This window comes from Zootoca vivipara, chromosome 12 (genome assembly GCF_965207765.1).
Source record: "Zootoca vivipara chromosome 12, rZooViv2.hap1.1, whole genome shotgun sequence".
NCBI lineage: Eukaryota > Metazoa > Chordata > Lepidosauria > Squamata > Lacertidae > Zootoca > Zootoca vivipara.
In genome coordinates, this window is record NC_142595.1 from 43,470,544 (window position 1) to 43,487,061 (window position 16,518).

The window sequence follows — 16,518 nt, forward strand, 5'->3', positions numbered from 1 at the left end:
TGTTGCTGCTTCTTCTTCTGCTGCTGCTTCCCAATATGGTGCCCAAATTGCACAGTGTTGCTTGCAGCAGAAATAACCCTGTGCATATTCCACATGAGTGGTATGAACCAGGTGACCTTATCATTGGTGGAATAGGGTCTCATATCCATTATGTATTCCCCAGCATTTCCTTCCATAAACACCCACCTCACCTCTTTCTTGGCAATCCAGTGTAAGTAAATGGACCTTAAGATTATTTCCTTTAATCTGTATACATTACTATCCATCTAGAAGGTACTTTTGCTTTGAAAAAAATGCTATGAGAAAATTATTTTTAATTTATTTTTTTTTAAAAAAATTAAATGTATATTTTATTCTTGGTTCAGAATAAAGAGGAGACACTCCACAACTTGCTTCATGTTGGACGGTATCTCTCCATCCTCCAATGAAGCATAGATAACTCACTGAACTTCCCCAGTCAATGAGGCAGAATTAAGGTTGTGAGAGCAGTGTGCACGGATCCGACACAGAGCCATGGGAGCACTGCCTCAAAGCTGGTTAAGCCAGGCACTGGGCTTTGGGCCATGAGGAGCTGACAAGGTCCTGGAGTCCTCCTGCCTCCTTCACAAAGCCTAGTTGTTAGTCATTTTTCAGTTTTGGGAACTAGGTGGAAGGACTCTAGGACCCTGCCAGAGCCTTGTGACTCCTTCCTAAGGGAAGGCAATGCAAGGTCTAGGTGGCTGCAAATTTCCGCCTCGCCTATCATGCCATAGTACCCAAGTCTGCTACTTTCAGTCAATCCTATGAAGCTACATTTAAAAAGCCAAGAGAGGCAAGGGTCAAGGGGTCGGTTTGACAACTTCATTTCTTCAAGCGCATTCACTACATCCTCTGGCCACAATAATAAAAATTGATCCAGCAAAAATGGAGAGTGAAGTGCATACCATTTGACTGGCTCCATTGTATTTTGCAATTCTGTCTGAGACTGATTCCAACACTAAAGGGTTTCCAAAGATGTAGCAGCAGGCTGCAAACATTACAAGAAAAATGCTCTCTTGGCCAGATAACAAAAGAATATTCAACATTGAGAAGCTCTTCCAGACAGCTAGTTGTGGACACAATTGTACTGTCTTCATGACTGCTCCTTCCCTTCCACGTTCAAGGTGCAGAAATAAAACGTCAGCCATTTTTGAGCTGATTCAGTTTCAGATCACCACCACTTGCTCTCTAGTCATCAATTCTCCTGTCCACAGTTATTTAGCATGGCAGACTTGCATTGGGGAGATCTGGGTTCAGATCTCCATTTTTTTTGCCAACTACAACCTAGGGGCTTTCATGAGTATGCAAGGGGAGGGAGGAGAGCTGTGATATCCAGCTTGAGCTGCTATGTTGAAGGATGGTATAAAATTGAAATCATGTCTAAAACACATTGAAAACAATTAGGGCTTTAGATGCACTTAATAATAATTCGATGAAATCCCTTTTACCATCATCAATACTAGCTCATCACTGGGCATTCTTCATATTTAAAATGGCAGCTGCAAATTCCTTTATTTTAATTTCATAGCAGTTTCTATTGCTAGTGACAGCTATGTACTGACAAAGGGATACAGTACTGATTTCAATAACTGTAGCATAGCCATGTGGCGCAGTTCTTGTTTCTAGTGATAAACAGGAATATGGTTAAAAAACCTGAAGCTTAGTAAGTAAAGATCTCTTCTAAATCTATAGGTTCAGATATATTAAAAAATCTGGATCAGGTGGAAGAGAGATCCAAACATTAATTCTAAGAGCACGAAGCAATTTCAATATTTACAATAAGATTTAACAGAGGCGGTTGATTCTTTCACATCTAGATGTTGGGTACTGTTTAATTCTCTATAAAATACTAACACACTTTATTTGTAGGGTGGTTAGAAAGTTCTACCAACACATCCTCGCCTTGGTGTTTGCTGTTGATGAGATCAATGAGAATCCCAAGATCTTGCCCAATGCCACTCTTGGATTCCACATCTATGATAGCTATTTTGATTCCAGGATGACCTACCGAAACACTCTAGATCTGCTCTTTAAATCCCATCACTTTGTCCCCAACTACATATGTGGCATTCAGAGAAAAGTAGTAGGAGTCATTGGGGGACTTAGCTCTGACACCTCCTCATCCATGGCAGACGTCTTAGGTCTCTACAAGATTCCACAGGTACAATATACTGGGGGTTTCAAAAAATAGGTATTTCATGCTGTAGTTCACTCTACACTCCTACTAGGAAGCTGTTGATTCATAAATATCAAGTCAAAAAAGGGACATGGTTGCAATATATTGTTATATTTGAAGGGGTTAGTATGTGCATAAACCAATTATTATGAGGGTGCCAAATTCCCAAAGATATGTGTTTAATATATTTAGTGGAGGATTATTCGAAAAGTTCCAGTTTGATAAATGGGGCATTTTGATGGGCTCATATTACTGTGGTACCTCGGGTTACAAATGCTTCAGGTGTTAAGAACTTTTCTTCAGGATGAGAACAGAAATTGTTATCCAGTGGCGTGGAGGCAGGAGGAGGCCCCATTAGCTAAAGTGGTGTTTCAGGTTAAGAAGAGTTTCGTGTTAAGAACGGACCTTCGGAACGAATTAAGTTCTTAACCAGAGGTACCACTGTATTTCAATCCTGCAAGCATTATTGTTGAAGGCAGTGCAAGGACAAAAGCTCTCCTGTTCTGGGAGAGAATCCATGTGTACAAGTATGCAGCTGTGATGACTCCCAAAATATTAGGAATTAATATCTACAAAAACCAATGAGCAACATTTTTCCTATGTAAAAAGTGGTCGGTGCTGTCAAAGATTAGTAAATATGGGGTATACAGGATTTATATTCAGATAAATGAGTGTGTTGTGAATTCTTGTTTCTACTTGGAAAGGTTTGGCTATTTCCTTTTTCAGATTTCATACGGTTCATTTGAACTGGCCATAAATGATCCCATCAAATTTGCTTCCTTTTATCGCATGGTCCCCAATGAAGATCTTCAGTACAAGGGAATTATCCAGTTACTTCTGCATTTCAAATGGAAATGGGTTGGGCTCATCACTGCAGCTAATGAAGCTGGAGAACAATTCTTGCAGACCATTGAACCAATGTTTCTCAAGAATGGAATCTGTTCGGCGTTCACAGAAAGAACGGAATATAACGTGCAATTCAACGGTAACGTGCTTGATATGGTGGATCAAACAAAGTTTTTCTCACAAACTTTCATGAAAAGCAAAGCAAAAGCAGTTGTAATATATGGAGAAAGTACATCTATTGTGTGGCTTACAGGTGTTATAATGGCAATGAATATGATTCAGCTAATACTTCATCAATCTATAAGGAAAGAACCTGAAGGGAAAGTATGGATTACAGCCTCCCAAATTGATTTCATATCACATGTTGTAAGAAAACTTGTGGACCTTGATATACAAATGCTCCAAGGTGCTATCTCCATTACGATTCACTCCAAGGAGATCCAAGACTTCTCAGACTTTCTGCAGGGTGTAAAGCCTTCTGGACAAGATGCAGATGGTTTTATCAATGATTTCTGGGAACAAGCCTTTGGTTGTTCACTTTCAAACAACACTGCAATGGCAGACACTATGGGTACATGTACTGGAGAGGAGTTGCTGGAGAGCCTCCCTGCACCGTTTTTTGAAATGAGCATGACCGGCCACAGCTACAGTATCTATAATGCTGTCTATGCTCTGGCACAAGCTTTACATATTAGGTGCTCATCTGACGCCATCTGCAAAAGAAAAAAGGGCAGAAACAGACACTTTCCTAAGAATGTAGAGCCATGGCAGGTAGGTTTTCCTGTTACAAAGTCTTTACTTTATAACATGCTCAGTATTGCACATTCCATTGATATAAATAAATGCCAACTCATATTCTATAAGTAAATAAGGAAAATTATAAACCTTAATATATCAAAATAAACATTATCTGATTTTATTTTGATCCCTTCCAATGCTACAGTTACATGATGCTATGATTCTGGAAAATATTTGCTTGAATTTGCCCTGCCTGACTTCCATTAAAGTAAAGATTCTTTTTCAGTGGCAGGAGAACATGAATTCTTGGGACATTTTGTAAGTATCTTCAACAAAGCCCCTCTCACTTTTTATGTCCTGTGTAGAGCACAGTGGTGTGACATGCTGTAGCCAAGATCTGATGCCCTCCACTTGTGTTGGATATGTGATGGCTAGGGGAAGAGTCCAGTACATCTAGAGGTGTGGCAAAGGTTGTAGCCAGTCTGCCATTGAATGCTGAGGGAGCCCCTTCACATATCCACCTAGAACATATTCCCTTTAGAGGCGAGGACTTGTATATGAGGGAACAATTGCACACTGCTCTACTGTGTGTCCTAAATAAACCGTATTACCCAGGAACCTATACTCACACAACACTGCACAAAAAAAGAGGTTTGCTGGTCATCAGAAGAGGGCATACATTGACTAAATGGACGGTAACTAATACAGAGCAACATATTGCTACACACATACAGAAATCATGGATGCCCTGAGTTAATAAACTCAAGCGCCTAATATGAGGGCTATAGCTAAAGTGAAGTGACTTCCGGTGCCGTGCAGCTGCTGATCCCGCATTTTTCAGCAGGAGACTTGGTCTTTTAGTAGTGTACATAGCTAAATGTTTCCACGTTGCATTAATATAATATCTTGAGAACATAAGCTCCTGGCCCTTTTTTTGCCCATCATCTCAAATCCCTTCTATAGCTTGAATCTTAACAAAGGCTACTCTGAAAGGTCTACAGCCTTTATGTGCATATCTCATGACTGTTGAGTTTACACTGATTCACGATTTCCCTGCTGAAATTTGGGTCCCCTCCATTGGGATCCGAAGTGGTGAACTCCTGGAGGAAAAGAACTTATATTCTTCCCGGAAATCTATTAAATTATCTTAGACTATTACGACACTTCATAGACCTTTTGATTCTCTTTCCACCTAGCTGCACTCATGCATGCAGAGGATCTCATTCAACAACAGTGCTGGGGATGAAATTACATTCAATGAACATGGTGAATTAGCAGGTGGATTTGATATTACAAACCTGGTCACTTTCCCAAATAATTCCTATGTCAGGGTCAAAGTAGGAAAGCTGGATCCTCAGGCCCCTCCTGGAAAAGAGCTCGCCATAAATCGGGACAGAATCCAATGGCACAGAGTCTTCACTCAGGTAAGGAAATCACTGCACATAGGGGTGGCATTTTGGGGCATTAGCAGAGTGCGTGCAGAGTAGACCACACAGATGGAATCACTGAAGAAATGCAAATATATATTTGCATGGTTTAATAACAAAACTCCTCTAACATACATCTTACATAGTGTCTATAATCGTCACCCACCCATACAGCACATCATAAACCATTCACAATTGCTGCCCACTACTAATACTGCTACTAATAACTCATTCCTCAGTCCCTGGTCATGGGACCGAGACAGCTCTGGTCGCCTTAACAGATGATCTCCGTAGACAGCTGGATCAAGGTGGGTCGGGACTGCCAATTCTTTTAGATTTGTCAGCAGCCTTTGATATGGTCGATCACGAACTTTTAGACCACCGCCTTGCCGACGTGGGGATTCAGGGCACAGTCCAACAATGGCTGCATTCCTTTATCTTAGGTTGGGGACAGAGGGTGGCGCTAGGGAGGGAGTTGTCGCCGCGGCACTCCTTGGTGTGTGGAGTCCCGCCAGGTGCAATCCTTTCCCCGATGCTTTTTAATATCTTTATGCGCCCCCTTGCCCAGATTGTCCGGAGTTTTGGGCTGGGTTGTCATCAATATGCTGATGACACCCAGATCTATCTGTTAATGGACAACCACCCTGCCTCGGCCCCGGACACACTGACCAAGTCCTTGGAAGCTGTGGCTGGATGGCTACGTGGGAGCCGGTTGAAGCTAAATCCTTTGAATACAGAGGTCCTCTGGCTGGGTCGGGATGATGTGGGGTTGGGGGGCCAACTCCCATATCTGGCAGGGGCTAAATTAGTGCCAGCATCTTCTGTCAAGAGTTTGGGTGTAACCTTCGACGCCTCCCTTTCCATGGAGGCGCAGGTTGCTGCCACAGCTAAGGTGGCATTTTCCCATCTCTGCCGTATCAAGGAGTTGGTCCCTTACCTCTCTTGCCCTGATCTGCCCACAGTGATCCATGTGACGGTCACCTCCAGGCTTGATTATTGTAACTCGCCCTACACGGGGCTGCCCTTGAAGCTGACCCAGAAACTCCAGCGGGTGCAGAATGCCGCGGCGAGGCTCCTTACGGGGTCCCGGCCACGGGATCACATTCATCCAGTGCTTTAACAGCTGCACTGGCTCCCGGTGGAGTACAGGATCAGGTTTAAGGTGCTGGTTCTGACCTTTAAAGCCCTATGCGGCTTGGGACCCCCGTACCTACGGGACCGCCTCTCCTGGTATGCCCTGTGAAGGACCTTAAGGTCCACAAACAACAATATTCTGGAGATCCTGAGCCATAAGTTGGCTAGATTGGCCTCTACTAGGGCCAGGGCCTTTTCAGTATTGGCCCCAACTTGGTGGAATGCTCTTTCACAGGAGACCAGGGCCCTGCGGGATTTGTCATCTTTCCGCAGGGCCTGCAAGACAGAGCTGTTCTGCCTGGCCTTTGGGCTGGACTTAGTCTGACCCCTGTGTTTTCCTCCCTCGTGGCTGGATTTATGGATTACTTAAAATGAGGCTGCATTTTAAATTTTAATATTGTATTTTAATATTGTATTTTAATCTGTATTTTAATTAATTGCTTTTTATGTTTTATTGTAATTTTATTGGTGGTACCCGCCCTGAGCCCGGTTCTGACAGGGGAGGGCGGGGTATGAATAAAAATTTATTATTATTATTATTATTATTATTATTATTATTATTATTATTATTAAAATGCCAAAAAAGACACTGTCAAACTAAGAAGGACCAATGGCTATCAGAGAGTGTCATCCAACATGCTTGTTTGTTCATGGCAGCGCTCTTGAACAACGCTCAGTGTTAGATAGAATGCTAGGCTAACTGTTGTTGTTGTTTAGACGTTTAGTCGTGTCCGACTCTTCGTGACCCCATGGACCATAGCACGCCAGGCACTCCTGTCTTCCACTGCCTCCCGCAGTTTGGTCAAACTCATGTTCGTAGCTTCAGAAACACTGTCCAACCATCTCGTCCTCTGTCGTCCCCTTCTCCTTGTGCCCTCCATCTTTCCCAGCATCAGGGTCTTTTCCAAGGATTCTTCTCTTCTCATGAGGTGGCCAAAGTATTGGAGCCTCAGCTTCACGATCTGTCCTTCCAGGGAGCACTCAGGGCTGATTTCCTTAGGAATGGATAGGTTTGATCTTCTAGCAGTCCATGGGACTCTCAAGAGTCTCCTCCAGCACCATAATTCAAAAGCATCAATTCTTCGGCGATCAGCCTTCTTTATGGTCCAGCTCTCACTTCCATACATCACTACTGGGAAAACCATGGCTTTAACTATTCGGACCTTTGTAGGCAAGGTGATGTCTCTGCTTTTTAAGATGCTGTCTAGGTTTGTCATTGCTTTTCTCCCAAGAAGCAGGCGTCTTTTAATTTCGTGACTGCTGTCACCATCTGCAGTGATCAAGGAGCCCAAGAAAGTAAAATCTCTCACTGCCTCCATTTCTTCCCCTTCTATTTGCCAGGAGGTGATGGGACCAGTGGCCATGATCTTGGTTTTTTTGATGTTGAGCTTCAGACCATATTTTGTGCTCTCCTCTTTCACCCTCCTTAAAAGGTTCTTTAATTCCTCCTCGCTTTCTGCCATCAAGGTTGTGTCATCTGCATATCTGAGGTTGTTGATATTTCTTCCGGCAATCTTAATTCCGGCTTGGGATTCATCTAGTCCAGCCTTTTGCATGATGAATTCTGCATATAAGTTAAATAAGCAGGGAGACAATATACAACCTTGTCGTACTCCTTTCCCAATTTTGAACCAATCAGTTGTTCCATACCCAGTTCTAACTGTAGCTTCTTGTCCCACATAGAGATTTCTCAGGAGACAGATGAGGTGATCAGGCACTCCCATTTCTTTAAGAACTTGCCATAGTTTGCTGTGGTCGACACAGTCAAAGGCTTTTGCATAGTCAATGAAGCAGAAGTAGACGTTTTTCTGGAACTCTCTAGCTTTCTCCATAATCCAGCGCATGTTTGCTATTTGGTCTCTGGTTCCTCTGCCCCTTCGAAATCCAGCTTGCACTTCTGGGAGTTCTCGGTCCACATACTGTCTAAGCCTGCCTTGTAGAATTTTAAGCATAACCTTGCTAGCGTGTGAAATGAGCGCAATTGTGCGGTAGTTGGAGCATTCTTTGGCACTGCCCTTCTTTGGAATTGGGATGTAGACTGATCTTCTCCAATCCTCTGGTCATTGCTGAGTTTTCTAAACTTGCTGGCATATTGGGTGTAGCACCTTAACAGCATCATCTTTTAAAATTTTAAATAGTTCAGCTGGAATATCATCACTTCCACTTGCCTTGTTATTAGCAATGCTTTCTAAGGCCCATTTGACTTCACTCTCCAAGATGTCTGGCTCAAGGTCAGCAACCACACTACCTGAGGTGTACGAGACCTCCATATCTTTCTGGTATAATTCCTCTGTGTATTCTTGCCACCTCTTCTTGATGTCTTCTGCTTCTGTTAGGTCCTTGCCACTTTTGTCCTTGATTATGGTAATCTTTGTACGAAATGTTCCTTTCATATCTCCAATTTTCTTGAACAGATCTCTGGTTTTCCCCATTCTATTGTTTTCCTCTATTTCTTTGCATTGCTCATTTAAGAAGACCCTCTTCTCTCTCCTTGCTGTTTTTTGGAAATCTGCATTCAGTTTCCTGTATCTTTCCCTATCTCCCTTGCATTTTGCTTGCCTCCTCTCCTCCGCTATTTGTAAGGCCTCGTTGGACAGCCATTTTGCTTTCTTGCATTTCCTTTTCCTTGGGATGGTTTTCGTTGCTGCCTCCTGTATAATGTTACGAGCCTCCATCCATAGTTCTTCAGGCACTCTGTCCACCAAATCTAAATCCTTAAACCTGTTCCTCGCTTCCACTGTGTATTCATAAGGGATTTGATTCAGATTGTATCTTACTGGCCCAGTGGTTTTTCCTACTTTCTTCAGTTTAAGCTGGAATTTTGCTATAAGAAGCTGATGATCTGAGTTACAGTCAGCTCCAGGTCTTGTTTTTGCTGACTGTATAGAGCTTCTCCATCTTTGGCTGCAGAGAATATAATCAATCTGATTTCGATGCTGCCCATTTGGTGATATCCATGTGTAGAGTCGTCTCTTGTGTTGTTGGAAGAGAGTGTTTGTGATGACCAGCTTGTTCTCTTGACAGAACTCTATTAGTCTTTGCCCTGCTTCATTTTGAACTCCAAGGCCAAACTTGCCAGTTGTTCCTTTTATCTCTTGATTCCCTACTTTAGCATTCCAATCCCCTATAATGAGAAGAACATCCTTCTTTGGTGTCATTTCTAGAAGGTGTTGTAGGTCTTCATAGAATTGGTCAATTTCACTTTCTTCAGCACCGGTAGTTGGTGCATAAACATGGATTACTGTGATGTTAAAAGGTCTGCCTTGGATTCGTATCGAGATCATTCTGTCATTTTTGAGATTGCATCCCATTACAGCTTTTACCACTCTTTTGTTGACTATGAGGGCCACTCCATTTCTTCTACAGGATTCTTGCCCACAGTAGTAGATATGATAGCCACCCGAACTGAATTCACCCATTCCCTTCCATTTTAGTTCACTGATGCCCAGGATGTTTATTCTTGCCATCTCATTTTTGACCACATCCAGCTTACCTCCATTCATGGTTCTTACATTCCAGGTTCCTATGCAATATTTTTCTTTACAGCATCGGACTTTCCTTTCGCTTCCAGGCATATCCGCAACTGAGTGACCTTTTGGCTTTGGCCCAGCCGCTTCATCAGCTCTGACTCTACTTGTACTTGTCCTCCGCTCTTCCTCAGTAGCATGTTGGACGCCTTCCGACCTGAGGGGCTCATCTTCCAGCGTCATAACTTTTATATGCCTGTTGTCTTTGTCCATAGAGTTTTCTTGGCAGGGATACTGGAGTGGCTTGCCAGTTCCTTCTCCAGGTGGATCACGTTTAGTCAAAACTCTCCACTATGACCTGTCCATCTTGGGTGGCCCTGCATGGCATAGCTCATAGCTTCTCTGAGTTATTCAAGCCCCTTCGCCACGACAAGGCATTGATCCATGAAGGGGTAACTGTATCATTGTGAATAAACACAGGAATCTACTAGAGTTTTTCAAATGCCGCTTGAGACTCTAGGGTTGAATTGGAATGATAGAAGCAGGGGCATATGCAGGAGATTTTCAGGTTGGCCATGCCACGGGCCCAGACCCAGGAGGAGCCCCTGCAAAATAATGCCTTGCTTGGAGTGACTTGGAGCCCGGCTGCCCATCCATGTACTCCATGGGCAGCTGGGCAAGGGATGCAGGCTCCTCTCAGTGGCTCAGTGGAGGAATCCAGGTGCTTGTCATAGTCCTGTGCTGCCAGCCATGGCAGAGCTCAGTGAATGGAGAAGCAAGCCAACCAGCCAAACCTCAGGGGGGTACTTGCCTGGAGGCAGAGTCCATATACACGCTCCACTCCAGTCCAGTCGAAAGGTCAGGAGTATCTCAGTTTATGTAGTCAGACAATCCAGGGGTCGAGAAAGCCAAAGGGTCAAAGGTCATGAGAAAGAAGCAGCAGCAAGGTCTGGTCAGGAATGACAAAAGTTGTTTCCAGCAACTGACTGAGGATGGAAAGCCTGCTTAAGAAAGCTGGAATCAGCTGGTTCTCTTCAGGAGCAAGAAGGCTGATTAGCAGGAGGTGGAGTCCCTTACCCTTCTCCTCCTTCAGGCTGCTGGGAAGAAAAGAGAGTGTGGTGGATAGAGTTGCAAGAAATAGAAGGTAGGCAGGTGGTATGTAAAGCGAGGGAGGAAGACTGGCAGGCAGGCAGACCAAGAAAGGCAGGAGGAGAAGCAGAGCAGACCCAACCCTAATGGCCGAGGGGGAGCACAAAAGGTGATGAAAAGCAAAGTTTTAGAAGTTCCTGTTCCATGGTCTCTTTGGAAGCACTGGTATCTCCTTGCCAATGATGCAATGGATGGTTGGGATGCCAAATATCACCTTGCCAAGGGCACAGGGGAGCCTAGGCACACCTCAACACAGAAGGCATCAATATCCTCCCAAGCAGATCTCAGTTTTACTAGAACTAAAAGTGGCAATATGCTTGCTCCTGCTTTGAGGATATATATTATAAAGAAAATGAGCACTAGGTAAAGTTCAACAACAGTTGACATCTTCAGTACTTCTGCCCAGAAAGGAATTATAATTTTACAACTTCAAAATATTGAAAGGTAAAGGGACCCTTGACCGTTAGGTCCAGTCGTGACCGACTCTTGGATGGCTGCGCTCATCTCGCATTATTGGGCAAGGGAGCCGGTGTACAGCTTCCATGTCATGTGGCCAGCATGACTAAGCCGCTTCTGGCAAACCACAGCAGCACACAGAAATGCCGTTTACCTTCCCGCTTGGAGCGGTACCTATTTATCTACTTGCACTTTGACGTGCTTTCAAACTGCTAGGCTGGCAGGAGCAGGGACCAAGCAACGGGAGCTCACTCCGTCGTGGGGATTCGAACCGCCGACCTTCTGATTGGCAAGCCCTAGGCTCAGTGGTTTAACCCACAGCGCCACCCGCGTTAACTCCGTTCTACATCCAACAGTGCCTGTTTCAGCCTAAATAAATTCCGTATAAAGTAAAGTACCATTGGAATATTGATGTAAGATAGTTCTCTTTCAGGTTCACACTAATAAACATTTTTGGAAAGTTTTAATGCCCACATCCATTTTGCTTTCAGGATTGTTAACCCAATAATTGCTAAATAACATTCCCATTTCGTTTTATATGGAAGATGAAGATATTCTTTTTCTTATATTGAGTATATGGATCCTACATTTAACATTTTTGGCCCTCTTATTTACTGATAGATCACCTGATGTTAGATGAAATCCCCTGAAACATTTTCTTAACCTCTTCATGTCTCTTTGGACAGGTGCCACCCCTTTCCTTATGTAATGCCAACTGCCTTCCTGGTTATGAGAAGAAAAAGAAGGAGGGCAAGAAGTTTTGTTGTTATGATTGTGATCAATGTCCTCGTGGGATGTTCTCAAATGAGAAGGGTGAGAGATGCCATATTAGCACAGATGAGACATTTTAGTAAATTCTGAGCAAATTAGCAGTGGGGTTTGCTCTGTCTGGTCTCAATTTATATTGTTTATTAACAATAGTAGAATAATTTCACTTCAGTTTCAGTAAAAGCTGACCTTATAAATAAATTATCTTAACATTCAAAAGTGAATACCATGAGGAAGGGAGCTTAATCTATAGTTTCCCAACACTGTATCTATGGACATTGATATTCTAAACATTACTGCATATAATATTCTCGAATGTTTAATGCAGCTCCTCTTGGTCCAATTCAATGCAACAATACATAAGAATGGTACATGCATTCTGTCATCGAAGACACTAAAGGTTTGGAGAAGGGAGCATGGAATAGAACTGATGATCTTTTCTCTAAGAACAAGGCACTATGGAGATTTTACACATTTTAATAATGCATTTTATTGTTATTAACCACTACTATAGCTCCACCCCAAATCTGTTTTGATGCAACAAGACATAAGTAAGAGGATTTTTTTTTTTAAAAAAAAAAACCTGTTAAGCATATTCTGGATTGTTTCCAATAGTCATACAATCTTTTTTTCTTTTCTTTTATAGGCTTGGAAACCTGTGCCAGGTGTCCTGAAGATCAATATCCAAATGAAGAGCAGAATGAGTGCATTCCCAAGAAACTGAACATCCTAGGCTTTGGTGAAACTTTGGCCATTGTTTCAACTTTCTCTGTGCTTTTATTCTCTCTGATCACAGCTGTGGTACTTGGCATTTTCATTAAGCACCGGAACACTGCCATCGTCAAAGCCAATAACAGAAGCCTCACTTACATTCTCCTCATCTCCCTCCTCTTGTGTTTCCTTTGCTCTTTGATGTTCATTGGAATGCCTAATAAGGCAACTTGCCCACTCAGACAAACGGCTTTTGGCATTGTCTTCTCTGTGGCCCTCTCCAGCATCTTGGCCAAGACTATTTCAGTGGTTTTGGCATTCATGGCTACCAAGCCAGGGTCCAGGATCAGGAGATGGGTAGGCAAAAAACTGGCTTATTCCATTGTCCTTTCCTGCTCTGTGATTCAAATGGGAATCTGTGTCTTCTGGCTGGCAACCTCTCCCCCATTCCCAGATGTGGACATGCACTCAATGAGTGAAGAAATTATATTACTGTGTAATGAAGGGTCAGTTCTCATGTTCTATTGTGTTTTAGGCTACATGGGCTTCCTGGCCATTATCAGCTTGACTGTGGCCTTCTTAGCCAGGAAGTTGCCTGACAGCTTTAATGAAGCCAAGTTCATCACCTTCAGCATGCTGGTCTTCTGCAGTGTTTGGTTCTCCTTTATTCCCACATACCTGAGCACCAGAGGAAAATACATGGTGGCTGTGGAGATCTTCTCCATCTTGGCTTCCAGTGCTGGGCTGCTGGGTTGCATCTTTTCCCCTAAGTGCTACATTATTGTGGTGAGGCCTGAGCTGAATAACAGAGAGCAGCTGATACGGAGAAAGATGTAAATAACAGCATCGTTTGTTATTTAATTATTTAGATTCTGTAGACTTGTTAGCAGGGTAATTTCACTGTGGTTTTTCACGAATGGAAGTTACCCTCAATAATCAAAATAACATAAGAGATTGTCTTATCATTTATGTTCTTGATATCCAGCATAGTTGCATATGAGGTACAGATTAACTGGGATTAGGTGTTTGAAAAAACTATGGATGATATCCATTGCTCATTCTGAGCAGCAGAGGAAAATCCATGGTGGCTGTGGGATTTTCTCCATCTTGGCTTCCAGTACTGGCTTGCTGGCTTCCCTCTTTTCCCCTAAATTTTACATTATTTTTATACTGCCTGAACTGAATACTAATACTAATACTAATAATTCATTATTATACCCCGCCCATCTGGCCGGGTTCCCCCAGCCACTCTAGGTGGCTTCCAACAAAATATTGAAATACAGAAATCCATCAAACATTAAATGCTTCCCTAAACAGAGCTGCCTTAAGATGCCTTCTAAAGGTCTGGTAATTGTTGTTCTCTCTGACCTCTGGTGGGAGGGCATTCCACAGGGTGGGTGCCACCACCGAGAAGGCCCTCTGCCTGGTTCCCTGTAATTTGGCTTCTCGTAGCGAGGGAACCGCCAGAAGGCCCTCGGCGCTGGACCTCAGTGTCTGGGCAGAATGATGGGGGAGGAGATGCTCCTTCAGGTATACTGGACCGAGGCGGTTAAGGCCTTTAAAGGTCAGCACCAACACTTTGAATCGTGCTTGGAAACATACTGGGATTCCCGTACTGGGAATAATAGAGACAAGCTGATACGGAGCAAAGTATAAATGACAGAAGAGATTGTAGTATATGTTGGGAGTTAGGCTCTGTTACCTTTTTGGCCAGTGTCAGATGTGGAGGTCAAAATAACAGAAGAGATTGCCATATCATTTATGTTCTTCGTATCCATCATAGTTACATATGAGGTGGATATGAACTGGGATTATGTGTATGAATGAAACTATGGATGAAATCCAACATATCCAACAATCTGAATGCCTACAACTTCCCTTACCCTACTTTTGCTGTATCCACTTCCCCAATAGATTCTTAAACTCCTGAGCAGATGTTGAGGTGCGTAGGAAACTGCAGATAGAGAAAAGGGGAAAGGACACTTTGTAAGCTGCCTTATATTGAGTGAAAGTATTGCTCCATATATCAGGGCCATGCAGTACACTCAACCAAGTCTCTGTCCAAATTATGGAAGAATTTGGACAGTTTGGGTTGTATGATGTGTTGCTGTTGGGAAGTAATATCAGGCAAGAAGTGGAGACAGGCACTAGCCTGGGGAAATTGTGTATAGCCTGAGACCTTTCTGCTCATCAGCTATGTCTTCCCCAGAGAATGTTAAAGCCTTGTGCCATCTAAGATGCTAGTGAGCTATGACCCTCCCTTCTCTGCTCATCTCATCATTTTTTTTGATGAGAATAACAGACGATGGCACAGTTGTTACTTTTTTTTTTTTTTAGATTATATTTTATTGATTTTATAATATAGAAAGAAAAAAGGAAAATAGACAGGCATACAAAAGAACTACTACATAACATATTTACCACTGGCTTCCGCCCACCCTCCCAGAGCCCTCTCCTCCCACCAGAGGGACTCCCGAAAGACAGGCAGCCGGCAGTGTTTCCTTTTGTAGTTGAATTTCTCCCCCACCCCTCCCTCCCCACCCCAGGGCCCCCCCCGCCACCGAGAGGCTCTAAGAGAGAGAACGAAGGGGGGGCATCCGTCCAACCAATTTCCAAACAGAAGAAAAAAAGAGAGAAAAAAGAAAAGAAAAGAAAAAGAGAAAACCAAAACAGAGAAAAAAATGGAGGGATCCCCCTAAAAAAGAAAATAAAAGAAAAAATAAAGGAAAAAATAAAACTAAAAACTAAAAAGGAATAAAAAGAAAAAACAAAAGAAAAAAGGACTTCCCCAAACCTCCCCCCTATCCCGACTTCCATTTTCAATTCTTAATTAGCAGTATTCTTAATCCCATTCTATTACTACAGAAAAAAAGAAAAAATACCTTATATTATAAAAGCTATCCCAATTTTTAAATCCTCTTAATCAAACTAAATTTATATTTCCGAATCTTTTCATAATCAAATCTACTCATTACCTTTTTTTTTTGACCAGCCTATCTTTTTCCCCCCTCCAAAGAACCTCTTTATTATTCTTACTTTCACAAATTTTTAAACATCGTTATCATCCCCTCCCCTCCCCGGTCACGGCCTTTCCCTTCCAGTCCAGCAAGTTCCAAAGTCGTCAGTCCAGTTATCAGTCCTTTTTGTCTATCCTGAATATTTAAATATTCAATCTTCCTTCAACCCACCCCCTTCCTAACCTGATTCAAAATCCAAACTCCTCTATCTCCCCCTCCCCAGTCTCCTTTTCTTCTTTGCCGTCCATTTTTCTCATGGGTGTTCTGTCTCTCCTGTGACTCTTGCATTGTTGACTCCTGTGATCCATCTTTATTCTTTTGATTTTCCTTTTTCCCGTCGCTCAGATCATACAGCCATTTCCCATCCTGTACCCTTTTTCCAGTTAAGACCTTTTCCTGTAATTCTTGTGTTCTTTCTTTAACCAAATCCTCTTTTTGCAAATCTTGCTTCTTTTCATTTGGTAAGTCCCGTTCTCTGAGCTCCTGTAAGTCTTGGTTTATTTCCAACAGTTGTTGCTGAGTCTTGTGCGTCTCTATTCTGAGTTCCCATAAGAGTCTTATCACTTTGTCCTTGAACGCTGATATATGTTCTTTCGTTGCCATTTTTCCAG

The 16,518-nt window shown here is 42.9% G+C and overlaps 1 protein-coding gene across 1 annotated transcript; it reads left to right on the forward strand.

Annotated features, from left to right (window-relative positions):
- Positions 1-2,983: 2,983 nt before the first annotated feature.
- LOC118095566 (vomeronasal type-2 receptor 26-like) lies at positions 2,984-13,800 on the forward strand. Its single transcript, XM_088655050.1, has 4 exons — positions 2,984-3,811; positions 4,975-5,202; positions 12,098-12,224; positions 12,826-13,800. Exons 1-4 carry the CDS (start codon positions 2,984-2,986, stop codon positions 13,725-13,727), a joined length of 2,085 nt encoding a protein of 694 aa, XP_088511176.1. The 3' UTR covers positions 13,728-13,800.
- The last annotated feature ends 2,718 nt before the right edge of the window (positions 13,801-16,518 follow it).

Coding starts and splice junctions, on each gene's coding strand:
- LOC118095566 (XM_088655050.1), top strand. CDS start 2,984: ATGGTCCCCAATGAAGATCTTCAGTACAAGGGAATTATCCAGTTACTT. Junction 3,812..4,974: donor AGAATGTAGAGCCATGGCAG/GTAGGTTTTCCT, acceptor CTTTCCACCTAG/CTGCACTCATGCATGCAGAG. Junction 5,203..12,097: donor GGCACAGAGTCTTCACTCAG/GTAAGGAAATCA, acceptor CTCTTTGGACAG/GTGCCACCCCTTTCCTTATG.